This window comes from Acromyrmex echinatior, chromosome 7 (genome assembly GCF_024713525.1).
Source record: "Acromyrmex echinatior isolate Ae372 chromosome 7, ASM2471352v2, whole genome shotgun sequence".
NCBI lineage: Eukaryota > Metazoa > Arthropoda > Insecta > Hymenoptera > Formicidae > Acromyrmex > Acromyrmex echinatior.
In genome coordinates this window covers 14,981,338-14,996,686 of record NC_141858.1, presented here as the reverse complement: position 1 = coordinate 14,996,686, position 15,349 = coordinate 14,981,338, and the positions used below count along the sequence as shown (strand labels likewise).

The window sequence follows — 15,349 nt, the reverse complement described above, 5'->3', positions numbered from 1 at the left end:
GGAAATAATTAGTCCGCGATATTAAGTGATATCCGAGGAATATTAATATGCCAATTAAATTTAAACGATGAAATATAACCTATGGCAGGCAGAATTTTAAGCGCGCCGATAATATATAAGATATGCTGTTTTGCACCAACTTCCATCTGCTCCCTGAAGCTAAACATGAATTTTCCTAACCGGATTCTCGATATCCAACTATATATAATTCAGAGCGGAAAATCCATGTCGCATATTTCATCATTGTGACATTTGTAACACATTAGTTTTGTCATTTACATTTCGAATAATATTATGATTTTGAGGTCGCTCTCGATCCTAATTTATAGTAATTTATAGTAACGATGATCAATTAGACAGATGATTAAAATGCATCCTTTTTGCGATTCATGAATGTATGGTTTTGGATGTATATATATATATATCTCAAACTGCACCACACGAATTCCAGAACTTATTGGGATAATACTCTCAGAAAGTATCCGGACGTACATTCCCACGAGTATAAGGTAAAGGTACTTTCGCAAGCGATCTTGCAATAAGTTTCCCTTCCAGCTTCCAGCTCAAGAGCTAGGTAGGGTAATTGAAATTGTGTCGAGTAAATGTAATTTTTTATATGTTTATTGTGTGAAAATTTTATTGAATGAAAGCTTTTTTAGATTGTTTAAAATAATTAATAGTTATACTCGTAAAATGATTTGCAATTATTGCGACGTCGAAGTGTCGTCACACTTGATTTTCTATTTCTTAGAAAAATAATATATAAAGAAGATAACGCATAATAAGGAAGTAATTTGCAATCATTACAAACTCCTGCAATCAAATGCAGCTGTTGCACTGCAAGCAATTAGTACACGATCATTTTCATGATACGTCACATTCATTTGTGTACAATTTTCTCTCTAAATATCTTCTAAATCCTATCCGAGCTGTTTCGAAATGTCAGTTTATCTTTGCTTTAATTTGCAAAAAAGTAAATACAATTTTTATGAAGTATAAAGTACACTAATATAATTATAAGAAACGTGGTTTTTTTATCATAAAATTAAAAAAAAGACGAGCTTATAACCATAACAAGTTGTTTTTTGTGACATTAATATGTAATCAAGTTTATAAATGATTTAGACGTTTCGGCCATAATTTGGCCATCTTCAGTAAATTTATAAATCTCTGTAGAAACGCAGAATTTACATAAATTTTACATTCAATTTTAACGGTCCTAAATATAATTATAATCAACGTTTTCTTTTTTCTTGTACGAGTACATCATAAATCATAGTTGCTAAACCAATTAACATATTGCACATTAAGTAGAACAAGAATTGCCAGCCTTCTGTTTTACAGACAAATCGATGAGTCTTTGCATTGCATTGCTTAAGCAATTTCTTCATGCAGATGGAAACTCGTGACATTGTATATTATTATTTCCAAATATTGACACAATTTGTAAGCAAAAATTGTGGAAGCATATTTCTTCAATCAAATTAACATTTAGAATATGTTAAATCAATACACATATACATTTACATCTTCTATTCATTTATCCTAGAATTCATAATTTGATAAGGTTGCAAACTTGATCGAGAAATAATAAACAAATCATTGAAAGAAACATCCATTTCAGCTATATCTTAAAAATGTGCACAGTAAGCTAAAATTACTAAAATGTACATATTTCTTTTTATTCGCCGATCTGTCCTTAATTAATAGCTCTTTTATTATGACAAAACTCGATATCTATCTTTGCCATATTATTAACCCATTCTCGCCCCGAAACGAAGAATAGACTATAGATGTTTTTTTATTTATTAGTTTTGAAGTTCCAATATATACACATTTGTGAACGTTTATCTTTGATGATCAGTAATTTATTAGTATCTAGATCTATATAAGGTTTGTATTTGCTAAATGTATTTCTAGTTTTCATGCTGGCCTTTTATCATTAATTCCTATTCATATACGATCGATTGCAAGTTCGACTTTTCATCATTTCTGTTTGCGTCATGTTTCACACAATACTTTATTTAAATTATCACGAAAGAAGTTTTTACTGCGCGCGCTGAAAAGATTCCGTGCAGTCGACGTATTCAATACCCTAATTACATTGTTTGACAAAAAAAGTCAAAACGAGACTAGTGATTTCCCATAATTTTTTTGGACAAAAAATATAAGAATAATCCTTTTATAATTTTAATTACAAATTTCTCTAAATTGTTACATGATGGGATAATTTGAAGACAGATACGTATTTAACAGCCAAAGAACTAAAAAAATGACTAATTTTGTTCTGGAGTTATGAAAATGTCACTTTTTATCATTCAGCATTATGTGTTTCACTATTGTGTATCAGATTAATAAATTAATTTTCTTTTTATAACACCTTATTTGTTCGTTGTTGGCTTCATTTTTTACATATTGTTCACAATTTACATTTTAAAACTACATTATTTTTATTAGTTACTCACTTATTCATGACTTATATTATTTTAATATTAAAAATTGTTAAATCAGTTGAATAAAATATTCAAATAATGTAATCATATTAAATTATATACCGTAAAAAATTACCGTAAAAATTAACCATCATATACCATAAAAAAATTAAAAATTCAACGCAAAATTTTAATTAAGGATCCATTTTTATACAAATACAAAATATTTTTACTGTATATAACTCTATGTATAGCATTTCTATTCTTAAGATTAGAATTATTGCGGAACGCAAATATATTTTTTCTTACGCTTTTGTTGGGAAGGAGCGGACAAGTCATTAGTGTGCGAGATGTAATTCGAGAAAATCTCTGTGCTTTGTCGTGATACTAGAAGATTACATGTAACAGCTGTGCGCCCCTGAATATGCATCTTGACGCATGGTTTGAACAAAACCTTGTCCCAAGGCATGATGCTTCGTAATATTTCTTGTAAGATATAAGCTACTGATGTAAGATATGACACGACAATACATCGTTTTCGTGACATGTGTGACCAGCATTGTTTACAATTTTCTATTCGTGCAAGAATGTAATTGCAACAATGAATTGTGAAATCTGGTCCTTGATTTAATATTCAGAGGAATTTAGATCGAGGACAAAATATTATTCCGTGTTTACAAGACGATTTTCATGGATTAAACGCGATATAAATGTATAAATTCTATTTCTTTTAATTTATTATAATAGAATATAATATATTAATTGATTTTATAACATGTCTACACGTAACTTAAATGTATTACACGATAATCACAGGTAGAATTTTTTATAAAAATGGAAGTATCGAAGTTCTATATTGAAACGAAAACTTGTATTATATTTTTAAAAAGACGAAAGACGTATAATATGTTGCGAAAAAAATATATTTCACACCCCATTGATTAGCAAGGAAAGAAATCTTCAAAATATTCTTTATGTCAAATAAGACATTTACTGGAAAATTATGGATATATAAAAGAGCTCTGACAAATCGCACACTATTTTCTCAATAAATATATTACGAGACGATCGAAGCATTTTTATAACAACAATAAAAAGCTTGTCGTTAAAGAGATGGAAAGACGGATATGCCGGATATTGCTTTTCACATCATTCTTACGTGTCCAACCGTCCTTACAGCATGTGATTACAACTTCTCTTTCATCCACCTCTCGCGCGTCCTCCCGCGCCATAATAGTCTTCGGAGACAGTGGAAAGGGACGACGAAACTTCACAATGTGGAACGTCATCAGCGGGACTTATGAAGGATAAGTTGTTCAAACCTCCGGAAACTGAGTCCTACTTAGGATTTATAGCACTGCAAACTTCTCATCTCTCAGCAAGTGCTGATGGCTGCTCATTTATTTATGTCTTCATAAAGGATTTTGTATTCTTTCCAGTGGTAGCGCGGTGACTATGTTACGCGCAGAATTATTAATGTTATATCCTTTTTTATTATGATTATTGTATGAAAGCATACACGCGTATGCATGATTAATATTATTATTAATCGATGCGTATTTTTGATGAGTAATATAAATATTTCTTGTTAAAAAAAACTGAATTTGTCTTGCTATAAAAATTTATCTGAACGTCGTTTCTTGCTGCAGTTTTTAAAATTTGAATATTAAACTTGATAACGAAGTTTCCAGGCAAGATTCTATTGATGTAAAGACTGGAATTAAAACATTGAAATCAGAATTATGTTAAAATAAAATCGGAACTTTATTTAAATAAGATTTTAATATGCGCGAAATACGTAATTATTGTGTTTAATAAAAGGATACAAAAGGAATACAGCGCAATGAGATTTTTGTTAAAGAAATATTTACTTTGATCTAGTCGAGAAATTTCTAGGTAAATTTTGCATGTGCAATTTTTCAACTCGCTGCATAGCTCTTAAGAAGATTGTGATTTGCTTCGTTTCACAATTGTAATAACGGAGAGGGATAGAAATACAGAAACGACCCTGGGAAAAATTTCTGGTTGAAGATGAACAAACCAGTAGATTTTGATCATACGGAAAGAACGATTTTGCTAAAGTATCTAAACATTTAATTTTCAGATACAAATCTGAAAATAAAATTTATTAGATCATCAAAATAATTACCTATACTGGTTGTTAGAATGTTAAAGTATTTTTGTAGTATTGTTCATTATGTTTGAATTCTACTAATTCTAATAATTTTAGTCTAATAAATTATTTTCAGATTTGTATCTAAATTAAATTGCTACATACTTTAGTAAAATCGTTTTTTCCGTATATCAATCAAAATTCTAGTTGAGATAATCAGATTATGATAATCCAATTGAGATAATCAGATAACTAGAATTCTGATTGATATGATTAGGATCTCCTGATTCATTCATTTTTCAATCAGAAATTTTTCTCAATAAATGATTTGCATCAAATAAGGCGGTATAATGATGTTAAAGTTGATATTAAGGTAAAGCACACGCTACTGCGAAAAGTAAATCCCGTCACAAACAGATTTCTCTATTGTAAACACTTCCGAAGAATGCACGCGGGGAATAGGACTCCTTTTACTCACTTACCTCATTATACTTGGTACCTAACTTAAATCAAATAGTAATCCCCTATTGTGGAACTTAACGTAATATCTCTACCGGTGACCGAATTGTCTTTATACCACTTGTTATACCCTGCTGCAACAAGTAGCGGCAGTAGACAAGTGGATTTAATAAAAATCGATGAGAATTTATTTGTGGCGATTTAATTTATAAAAATTAGGAATTTTTTTAACAATTATCAGAAATAAAAAAACGTAAGTTTATAAAGTTTAAATTAATTAGTTTAGAAAAAATCAATTGACAAATTTATATTAAATTTAACACATCTCACGTGTTCTAAACAGTCACGTGTTCTAAACAGTCCATCCAAATTTTCGTATTAATGTTACATGAGATAAATTTGAATGTTAGAAAGTGATACAAACATTATGTAAAAATTAACACAAGAATGTAATATTTTGATATAATTTGGAAGTAAATTGTGGAAGCATATTTGTTCAAGTCAACATTTCTACAATTTTAAATTAACACGTATATTTATTTTTTATCTTAGAATTTATACTTTTAAAATATATGATCTTTGTGTTATTTGTTTACTTATAAATTTGCTATTTTAATATTAATAAATATTAAATATTAATTTAACACAAAATATTAAAAAATAATAATTACGTTGTATATTAAAACATATAAAAAATAAGAGCATAAAAAACCACAGCACAAGTTATAGTTTGTGATATTTAATTATTATTACATTAATTAAAACATTAAACGTTTCGGCCACAATCTGGCCATCTTCAGTAATTCAATAATATTCTTAAAACGCAGAGTTACATATAGTTGAGAGTTACATTAAATTCAACAGTCGAGAGTTGTAATTAAATAAACATGTTCTTTTATATGTGAAGATGCTTCATACAGTAATGTTACAACGCCAGTTGTCATATCAAGAAAAGTGCAGAACAAGAATTTCCAGATTTTGTTTTACAGCAAAAAAACCAAACGATGAGTATTTCTTTTACAGAATTAGAATTTTGTCGTGACATTATGTGTTGTTATTACGTTGTATATGTTAAATTAACACTCAGATAAACATTTAATTTTAGTAAGGACCGATTTAACACAAGTACAAAATGTTTTTTTATTGTGAACAAACAAATCGGAATAGTTGAGCTCTTAAAATAAGTTCTGGAATTCAATTAAGCATATATAAGTTAAATCGAAACTTGCATATAAAATAATATAAATGAATAATAAAATTAATAACTGTTTTGAAGCATTGTCTTTGCAAATTCCAAGAGATGCAAATATTTGACTTCTGTTACCGTGACTCGATAAGAAAGGTAAATGCTATTGAATAACGTGAAACGAATTTATTGCATTATCATATGTTGTATTGTTAATTGACAATATCAAGGAAAGATAGAAAGCAGGTACAACATTTTCTATGCACGATTTGCGATTGGCACGAAAAAGAAAATATAACATTCTTTTCTCTGTCTTTTCTTATTTCTTAACGTATTTGTATTTCTCATGACAAACGTGTAGCGCGTGACATCCAGTGAATGGAATTCACTTTAACTTGGATGTTAGTTTGTCGGTAACATTGTTTGCGACATAAAAAAATTTGTTAATTTAATGAAGAAATAACTTAATATTAATTATGGCACGTAATTATAAAACGCTTGAAATATTTTTCCAGAATAAGATTATCCAACGTATAAAATATAAAAAATTTTTTTCAAAATAGTATAATTACGTAGAATTTTGGGGACTCCTGAAATTTATATAAAAATTCTGCAAAATTGAAGAATTCTAAGAAAAATTTTCACCAGGATAATAACATTTTATAAATAATTCTTGATTAACTATATTGAAATGATTATGAAATTAAATTTCCATAAAAAGACATTTGTATTTCATTTTTTACAATTTTAATCTTTCAAGTATATTCATATGAAAGTGTTGCACAGATATATTCTACTTATAATACATATCAGTAGCTATGTACAACATCTGAAACATCTCGTTCATCGTACAATAATTACACAAAAAGTGGAATTAATATTCGCTTATGATAAATATATTCTTATAAAAAGGAAAAAAAACATCTCTCTCTTTCTTATTCTCTCTTTTTCTTTCCTTCATCTGTTTAGAACTTCAGCGTTTCGACCTTTGCCGACTAATTTCGCTGCAAAAGTGCGACAAGATGATAATACCGCAAGATGTCGGTATTTTCAGGCCGGTTCGACTTCACATTTCGTTTTCGATTTTTGCTTTCGTTTGAGCTTGCTCTGTATCTCCTGCAATGTCTTGCCCTTCGTCTCCGGCACTACGAAGTACGAGAAAACCGCGGACGCGGCAGTGAAGCATGAGAATGTCCAGAAGGTCACGGCCTGGCCCATCCTGTACTCCATGATCGGGAACAGCTTGGTGATAGCGAATACTAGGCTCCAATGCACTACTATAGACATGCTGCTGGCAACACCCTTGGTTTCCGGCGGAAATATCTCGCTTATTATCGTGAATGGCACGGACCCATAACCGATCGAGAAGACAATGTTGAAGAAAGCGAGACTAGTCAGTGGCAGCCAGCCAAAAGTACTCATATCATTTCCTCCATCCTTGAGCTTAAAGTAGTAACCCAAAACGCTCAGACAAATGGTCATCATTGTGCCGGATATTATCAGCAACGGTTTTCGACCAAATCTGAAGAAAGAAGAGATAAAATCTATTTACAATCATATTGCTACTACATTTAATTATAAGATATTTGGAAAAATTCATGAGATGTTTTTATTTTTTTCTTAAATTCGAAGTTTAGAATTGAATAAAATATCTCGATATCTACTTCACGTAATGTAAGAAGAAGAAGAAGAAAAGAAGAAAATAAGATGGAAGATAGATGAGCCCATTGGCTAAAATGATTATTTTCAGCTAAATTTTTTGTGAGAACAAAAACTTGTATAATTTTTTTCGTTTAAGCTATCAATAAGACAAAAAATCTTTCCTTTTTTTAATTAAAAAATTTATTGTTTTAATTAATGAAACAGTGTATAATATGTATATGGCATGAGAAATATAATTTCTATATATTTATTAAAATAGAATGCTCGATCAAAAGAGCCTAAGGAATCCAAGGATTTTAACATCTTTTTCATGTAATTTGAAGATTGCTACATTGATTCGAGAATTTAAAGAAATTCACGAAAGTTCTAAACTGATTTTCGAATGGATCATATCTTACCTGTCGATTACGATAGCGACGAATATCGTCATTATGACTTCAGTGAATCCGATAATGATAGTCGCTAAGAAGGGGTCGATCGTACTGTTCGCCTCCTGGAAGATATTGACCGTATAGAATAGAACCGCGTCTATGCCGCATAGTTGCTGGAAGAACATGAGTCCCACACAGGTGACAGCAGCCTTACGTCCGGCTTTGGTCCCAACGAGATCTTTGAAGCCGCCAGACAAGTTCTCCATCCTGTTAACGTCGTCTTCAAGAACAGCTATCTCTTCCGTGGCGTTGTAATGCGGTCCCCGTAAGATCGTTAGCACCTTGATGGCCTGGATCTTACGATTCTTCTGTACCAACCACATTGGCGATTCCGGCATAAAGGGCACGCCCAAGACGAAGGGCACCAGAATGGCGCAACAGGCAAGATTAAAGATTGCATAGGAGCAATATGCGCCCGCCACGTATGAAAACATGATTCCCAAGGAAAAGAACAAGGGAAATAAAGCACCTAAGGCACCACGAATCGATGGCTGGGCGATTTCGCCGACGTAGACTGGTACGAGGACACAGGCCGCCCCGGCACCGATCCCACCGATGAACCGGGCGATATATATACTGTTGATGTTCCTAATCGTGAACAGGGTAAGCCAGCATATAGCAAATGGCACAGCTGTTAAAAAGATGGCCCATTTCCGACCGATTCGATCAGCGATTTTACCAGTTGGCATGGCACCCACGATAGCACCTAGCGCCAATAAGGATGTTATCCACGAGATCTGATCCTTGGATAGTTCCGGAAGGAAGGATTCCGCTGATGTGAGATATGGCAGGATCGGCGACGTCCAACCAAGCGTTATGCCGGCCTGCATACCACCTAGCGCGGCTGCACATTAACAGCATGTTTTCATCGTTGGAAGAAAGATGTTTTTTTGATTTAAGAGAATTATTGTTCTCAGTTCACGTGAGATTTTTGTCAATTAAAAGAAAGATGACGTCGAAAATTGTTAATTTAAATTATTCAAGATCAAAATAATACTAAAAAACGTTTTTAAAAAATATCTCATTTCGATTATTTATATTTAAATTAACAAATCTATATTTTATTCATTAAAGCGAAGCGTGTGGAACACATGCTAAATAATTTAATTAATTGAAAAAAAAAAAATATATATATATATATTATATATATATATATATTTTTTTTTTAAATATATATATATTTTGGACCTCCATAGTACAGATCTCTAAAGGATATCATAAAGGTATTTAGAAGACATCCGTATTTTTAAACGTCTTAAGGATGCATTTGTATATTTCTCGAATAAAGTAGGATATTACATAATGATAATGGAAGAATAATGCACAGAAGTTTCATCAAACAAAAACGAGCGATAAATCTCTTGTTTATTCATTTATCAAATTCTATAGGAATAAGATAACCACTTGAGGATCATACACAAGTGATAAACATTGTAGCTACGAATAAGTTGCTAATCAATTGTAGGCAAGTCTGTAGGAAGTCGACCATTTTAGATAACATCGATATCACCGTGAGACAACCTGTCGACTACATTACACATATATATATAAAATGCAATATGAGAGAAGATTTGATTTTGTGACTGATCTTATTATTAGTTAAATGATTGAGTTTCTTCGAATATTTATAAGGCGAGGCTAGTATTTATATTCTCCGCATTTTTAATTTTACAACATTTTATAAAAAGTGTAACACTTAAAATTTCATTCAATTTTAACTTACTTTAGTTGTTATCGCGTTCTTTTTACTTATCGGTACGAATACAGTGATATGATAGATATGTGTACCTATAATCAGGTTTGGGTAAGTTAATGTTCTTTTTAAACTAAATTAAGTTGAAGTTAATGAGTTATAAAATTAATAAAATTAAATTAAAAGTTGAAGGAACAAAAAATTAACTTAATAAAAGTTAAGATTAAGTTAAAAATTAATGCATTTAAAATTAACTAAGTTAAGTTGAAAGTTATTGACTTTTAACTTTTTTTTAACTAATTACTACCCTGATTTATATATATCTAAATTTATACACATATATATGTATAAATGTACACATATAATGTATAAATTTTGAACTGATAAAGACTTCAAGAAGTTAAAACATATCGAATGGAAATATGAAACAAAATATATTATAATTATTTTCTAACATCTTTTTTTGCTCAGTTATTCGGTGACTTAAATATTGTATTTCATCGCTATGCAATGTAACAAGCCTTATTTTTATTTTGTTTATTATAACTTCCCAACTAAATAACTTTACAAAATTTGACCACTTAAAATTCGTTGTCAGTTTATCAGATTTCTGATAAGGAAATCATATTAGCTTATACACAATGTTAACTCTTAATATAGCATATTGCATTGAGAATCTCTCTTTAATCACACTATGATATCCAAAACATTATAATATCCAATGATTAATATTAGATATAAAATCATATTTTATATAATAAAAGCTAACGCAAAATGAATTACATTTAGTTTTGAGATTAAACAGATGTTACAATTTTAATCAAATATAACGTGAATCATAAATTAGCGTTATTATTAATTACATTGAATTCCGCATATATTCCATAATAAAAATTTAATGAATTATACACCGTTAGTATGATAAAGCAACCTCTCTTTCGTCTAATTTTTATTCTAAGTAAGATATTGATTAATATTTCTCTCTCTCTTGCATGTAATATTTATTTACTCTATAAAGATTTCGAGTTTTAGTAATTGATTTTGACGCACCATAATGATTTCTCTTTTAATAAAGCACTAATTTGACGAAATGAATTTTATTACGAGTATAATAGAGTATAATCTATATTACTTATAAAAAGACAGACTTACTTTTCCTTTCTTCAACAGAGACAGCTTTATCATCATTAGCTCACAATAGAGTTTATATTCATAATTCAAAGTATTTAACTCGAGCTTTATTTATCGCAGTCCATCTCTTTTAATTTAAGGAATATGAAGGGGATGTCAATTAAGACATGTTATAAACGTAATATTGAATAATAATTAAAATGCCAAGAATACGTGATTATGTTAACATGTCAAAGAAATACGTGTCAATATGTATCTTTACAGAAATTTAATTTAATACTGACTAACTAATATTGAAAAATAGTGATTAATTATTTTGAGTATTAAAAGTACTTTTGTCCAGTGTTTAATAAATAATTAGTCACTATTAAATTTCTGTAAGTATTAAATCGTCAAGTAGATATTAAATTTCTGTAAGGATATTAAAAATATGTATCGATATTGAGTTAAGGATTGTACTATGTAGATTTTTCCATATGCAAATCAACATTTGCTTTTCCTTACTCACCGCACAAAGTGACTAAAAACTGAAAGCGTTTTTCTGCCTTGACAGAGTCTGAATTATTCGCTTCTTGTGACACGTGAGGTTCTTCTCTGTCTTCCGATAAGGACACCAGAAGAGATTTTGAAATTGCATCATTGATCGGTGTCGTCGTATTGATGTCCATCGTCAGGAGGAAACGGAATTGGTTGATGAAAACAAAGAGAAAAGGAACGATCGCGAAGACCTCAATTTCTCATGTTTATCACAAATATAATAATAAACTGTCGCGAAATAAATAAAGACAAGAATCACGTTCTATACTGTGTCTCATCCGTTCTTTGGCCCGCTCATTACATCGATGCGCGTGTATATATCGCTTCATCAATTTATATTATCTCGAACAAACGCTTATCACTTCATCGTTCCCAGAAAAACGCTCGATACCTCCCGCGTATCATTCACGATTGTTAAGGATGCCGCCAACGACATATATAGACCAAACATTCTGTCCGTAGCTGGAAGCCGGAAATTAATAGTTTATGTGGTCTTTAGGACCCATGATGTCTCTTTCTATTTTAATGAGAGCAGTGCGATAGAGTGAAATAGCACGAGTCCTAAAACGCCACATAAACTATCAATTTCCGGCTTCAACCCCCACCACTGAAAAACATGAGAATGCTTGGTCTATGTATATGTCGTTGGATGCCGCAGATACTTTATCTGCCACGTGAAAGATGACATGACTTAAAATCGACATGGCTTAAGAATAAGAATCTGTCAATCTTAGTTGAATCTGTAATGCTGAGCTTTTGTTTTTTTCCGCAATCTGTGTTTATAATACACACACGCGCGCGCGTGCGCGCGCCACTTAACGTAGTTATTCTAGCAAACATATTTATCTCAAGTAGCAGTTATCTTCTATATGAATTTTATGGCTCCGTTATTTAGTTTTAATTGGAGTAATGATAAAAAATCGAAGTAATAATTTTACAGATTTGAAGATGCTAATAGCATTAAAATTAAATTATTAGCATTAAACATTTAATTTAATTTGTGGGGAGGGGTGGAATATTATTTTATTTGATTGTGTTGCAAGTCCGAAAGTAATCGAAGCCCAATGAATGCACTCACAATTAATATATATTGATTATATATTGATTATTAAATAATGTAATTTTTATAACTAATATTTTACTTTCAAATTATAAAAAAATAACGAATGGTTACTTTCTGTAACGCGTTACTTTTTAAAATTATAATATAACTAAAAATTTAGTAACGAATTTTATTTAAATACTTTTTACAAAAACGATAAGAATAATGCGAAGATCATTGCAATCGTTTAAGTATGAAAAGAGTTAATGTACAGGTTTTTAGTCCTTAAAATCATTTTTCTCGAAAGTAAAGCATTGCATAAAAAAGATTTTGGATTTTTTCGTAAAAATCATCTTTTTTTCAATTATATACCATTTTTAGAAATATATACATTAATAAAAAAATCACGCTAGCAATATTTAAGTTAAAAATTTCTCTTTAACATGTTGTGATCTTGAGAAAATATTTGCGAATAGAAGTGAAATTAGAGACATTCCTTACTCGCGAGAGATGAAAAGAGAAATATGTGAGTGAAGAACTAATCGCACTTGTGTTTAGAAAGTCACTATTTAAGAATTTAAAGAATTTCTTCTGTACTTCTTCTGCTAGTTGTTAAGATATTAGCAACTTGAAATTTATGAGAGAGAATATTTCGTGCTTTCCGAATTGTATTAAATTTTTACCTCTGCTGTGGTACATTAACTAAAGTATAATACAATTTTTACGTAATATTGTATATGGCGTAGAATTGAGTTTTAAGAAAGCAATAGAAATGCAAAAAATATGCCATTTATGAAAAATTTAGAAGTTTAATTTCACTATTTTTTTCTAAATGCAAATAAATATATTCTGTAGTGCATTATTTTTTAAAACGGCCATTTATTTTGCAAAATTTTTATCTTTATATTTGTATATGTTTATCTTTATAATTGACGTGTACGAAATGTGTTCATTATTTATTATTTTGCAAATTTAGCGCGTCAAACGAATATTTATTACTCATGCGAAGTACAATCGGACGAAAGCTAAATATGAAGACGCACACGTATTAGGAATCATAACGCGACAGTCCGTTTTCGTAAGACAAAGCTTTGCTAAAGAGGACGAAGATGTATATATAAAAGAGTATTAAGCATGTTTTTAAGATACATATTCGCTTTGTCTTTAAATCAAAATTACAAAAATATTTGTTGTCTTAATATTAATATTTTAAAATTTTATATATACATATTTACATTTATATTCGAAAATATTTCCAAGTTCAAAACCGAGTTAGTAGTAAAAAAAACAATGTTATTTATAAGAAGACAACCTATATAGATAATATTAGGTGTTGGAATTAATTCGTAGCGTTTTTTAATGAAAGAATGTTATTTATTTCACATGAGCATTAAAAAATACATTAATGAAAGTACTTCCCATCACTTGTAAAACGCTACGAATTAATTCCAACACCTAATAAATATTTGCGTTTGTTATTACAATAATAAATCGTCTATCTAATAAAATAAATAAAATTCATTTTGTAAAGTATTTTTAATTTCATTTAGTGTAATGATATTAAGTTTCGTATATATATTCTTCTTTTATCAATAGATAGCAAGTTGATAGTGCTTAATATATCTAAAAGAAAATTCAGGTAAGCGTAAATGTGTATACAAAAAAAATAAGTCTCTGCATATGCCAACTTGTAATAACAAATGTGTCAATATCTACTTCTGATGGGCGTTGTCGACGATGAGATATCGCATCATTATCTTATTTCATTATAGACGATCCATATTTGTCGCCATTGACGCACAGGCGTATGCAAATGATACAATAACGTATTTATACATCACGCGCGTTAAAAATAGAAATTATCCTTTGTTATTATATATATTCAATTATCCTTTGTTCCTCTAACCTGTCTCTATACATGACGGTATTTCTGTGAAACGTAAGTTTGAAATTGATAATTTAAGCAACATATTTCAGACAGTCAAACTATGATATTAAAGAAGGAAAATCTCTTAACATTAACAATTAAGGATTATGATTATAAATGCGTAATTTATACGATACTTTTGTTATTATAATAATTACACTTAAGATTGAATACTGAGGATGACCTAAAAAAAAGATTGAAACGTTTATTTTACAGATTTTTTTATTACAGATTATTACTAAGAAATTGTAATAATTTATTATATTTATTAATATAATTTATTTGTATTTATATTTATATTTATAATACATACAACTGATGTTGGCTCTCATTGACATTATTATAGGAAATGGAAGTAACTAGTTATATATGTATATAACAGTTACATTAAAAAAGTTACAGTATATATATATATATATATATATATATATATATATATTCTAACTTCCGTTACTTAATTATTTAGTCATCTTGTTATAATTATAGTAATAACATTACGAATTTGTTATGATGATAATATAATACCAGAGTTGTAATAGTTATGACGGGTTAAAAAAATCATTCATTACTTTGTAACTCGTTTTTAATGTAACTTATAATGGAGTTTAACTTTTACAGCGTTACTCGTTACTCGTTATTTATTACTTTTTTCAACGTAAGTAACGCTTAATGGGGACAGTTTATTTTTCAAGGTAATTTTCCTAATCATAGCGTAACTTTATCATTACAGTCATAA

The 15,349-nt window shown here is 29.6% G+C and overlaps 2 protein-coding genes across 4 annotated transcripts in view; one reads left to right on the top strand and one right to left on the bottom strand.

Moving 5' to 3' along the window:
- pyd (zonula occludens-like protein polychaetoid) overlaps positions 1-15,349 on the top strand; it is a 198,821-nt gene that overhangs the window by 149,658 nt on the left and 33,814 nt on the right. The gene's annotated exons all lie outside the window — the stretch shown is intronic.
- Positions 6,899-11,786, bottom strand: LOC105154164 (facilitated trehalose transporter Tret1). The gene is made up of 3 exons (XM_011069502.2): positions 11,616-11,786; positions 8,251-9,127; positions 6,899-7,712 (listed from the first exon to the last, which is right to left on the bottom strand). The coding sequence occupies exons 1-3, from the start codon at positions 11,773-11,775 to the stop codon at positions 7,241-7,243; spliced, it is 1,509 nt and encodes a 502-aa protein (XP_011067804.1). The 5' UTR covers positions 11,776-11,786; the 3' UTR covers positions 6,899-7,240.

What these genes read in the sequence shown, in the direction of transcription:
- LOC105154164 (XM_011069502.2), bottom strand. Translation starts at nt 11,775, where the DNA reads ATGGACATCAATACGACGACACCGATCAATGATGCAATTTCAAAATCT. An exon ending in GTTTTTAGTCACTTTGTGCG is followed by an intron (nt 9,128 to 11,615) that starts GTGAGTAAGGAA and finishes GTTAATGTGCAG; the next exon opens with CCGCGCTAGGTGGTATGCAG. An exon ending in GTCGCTATCGTAATCGACAG is followed by an intron (nt 7,713 to 8,250) that starts GTAAGATATGAT and finishes TTCTTTCTTCAG; the next exon opens with ATTTGGTCGAAAACCGTTGC.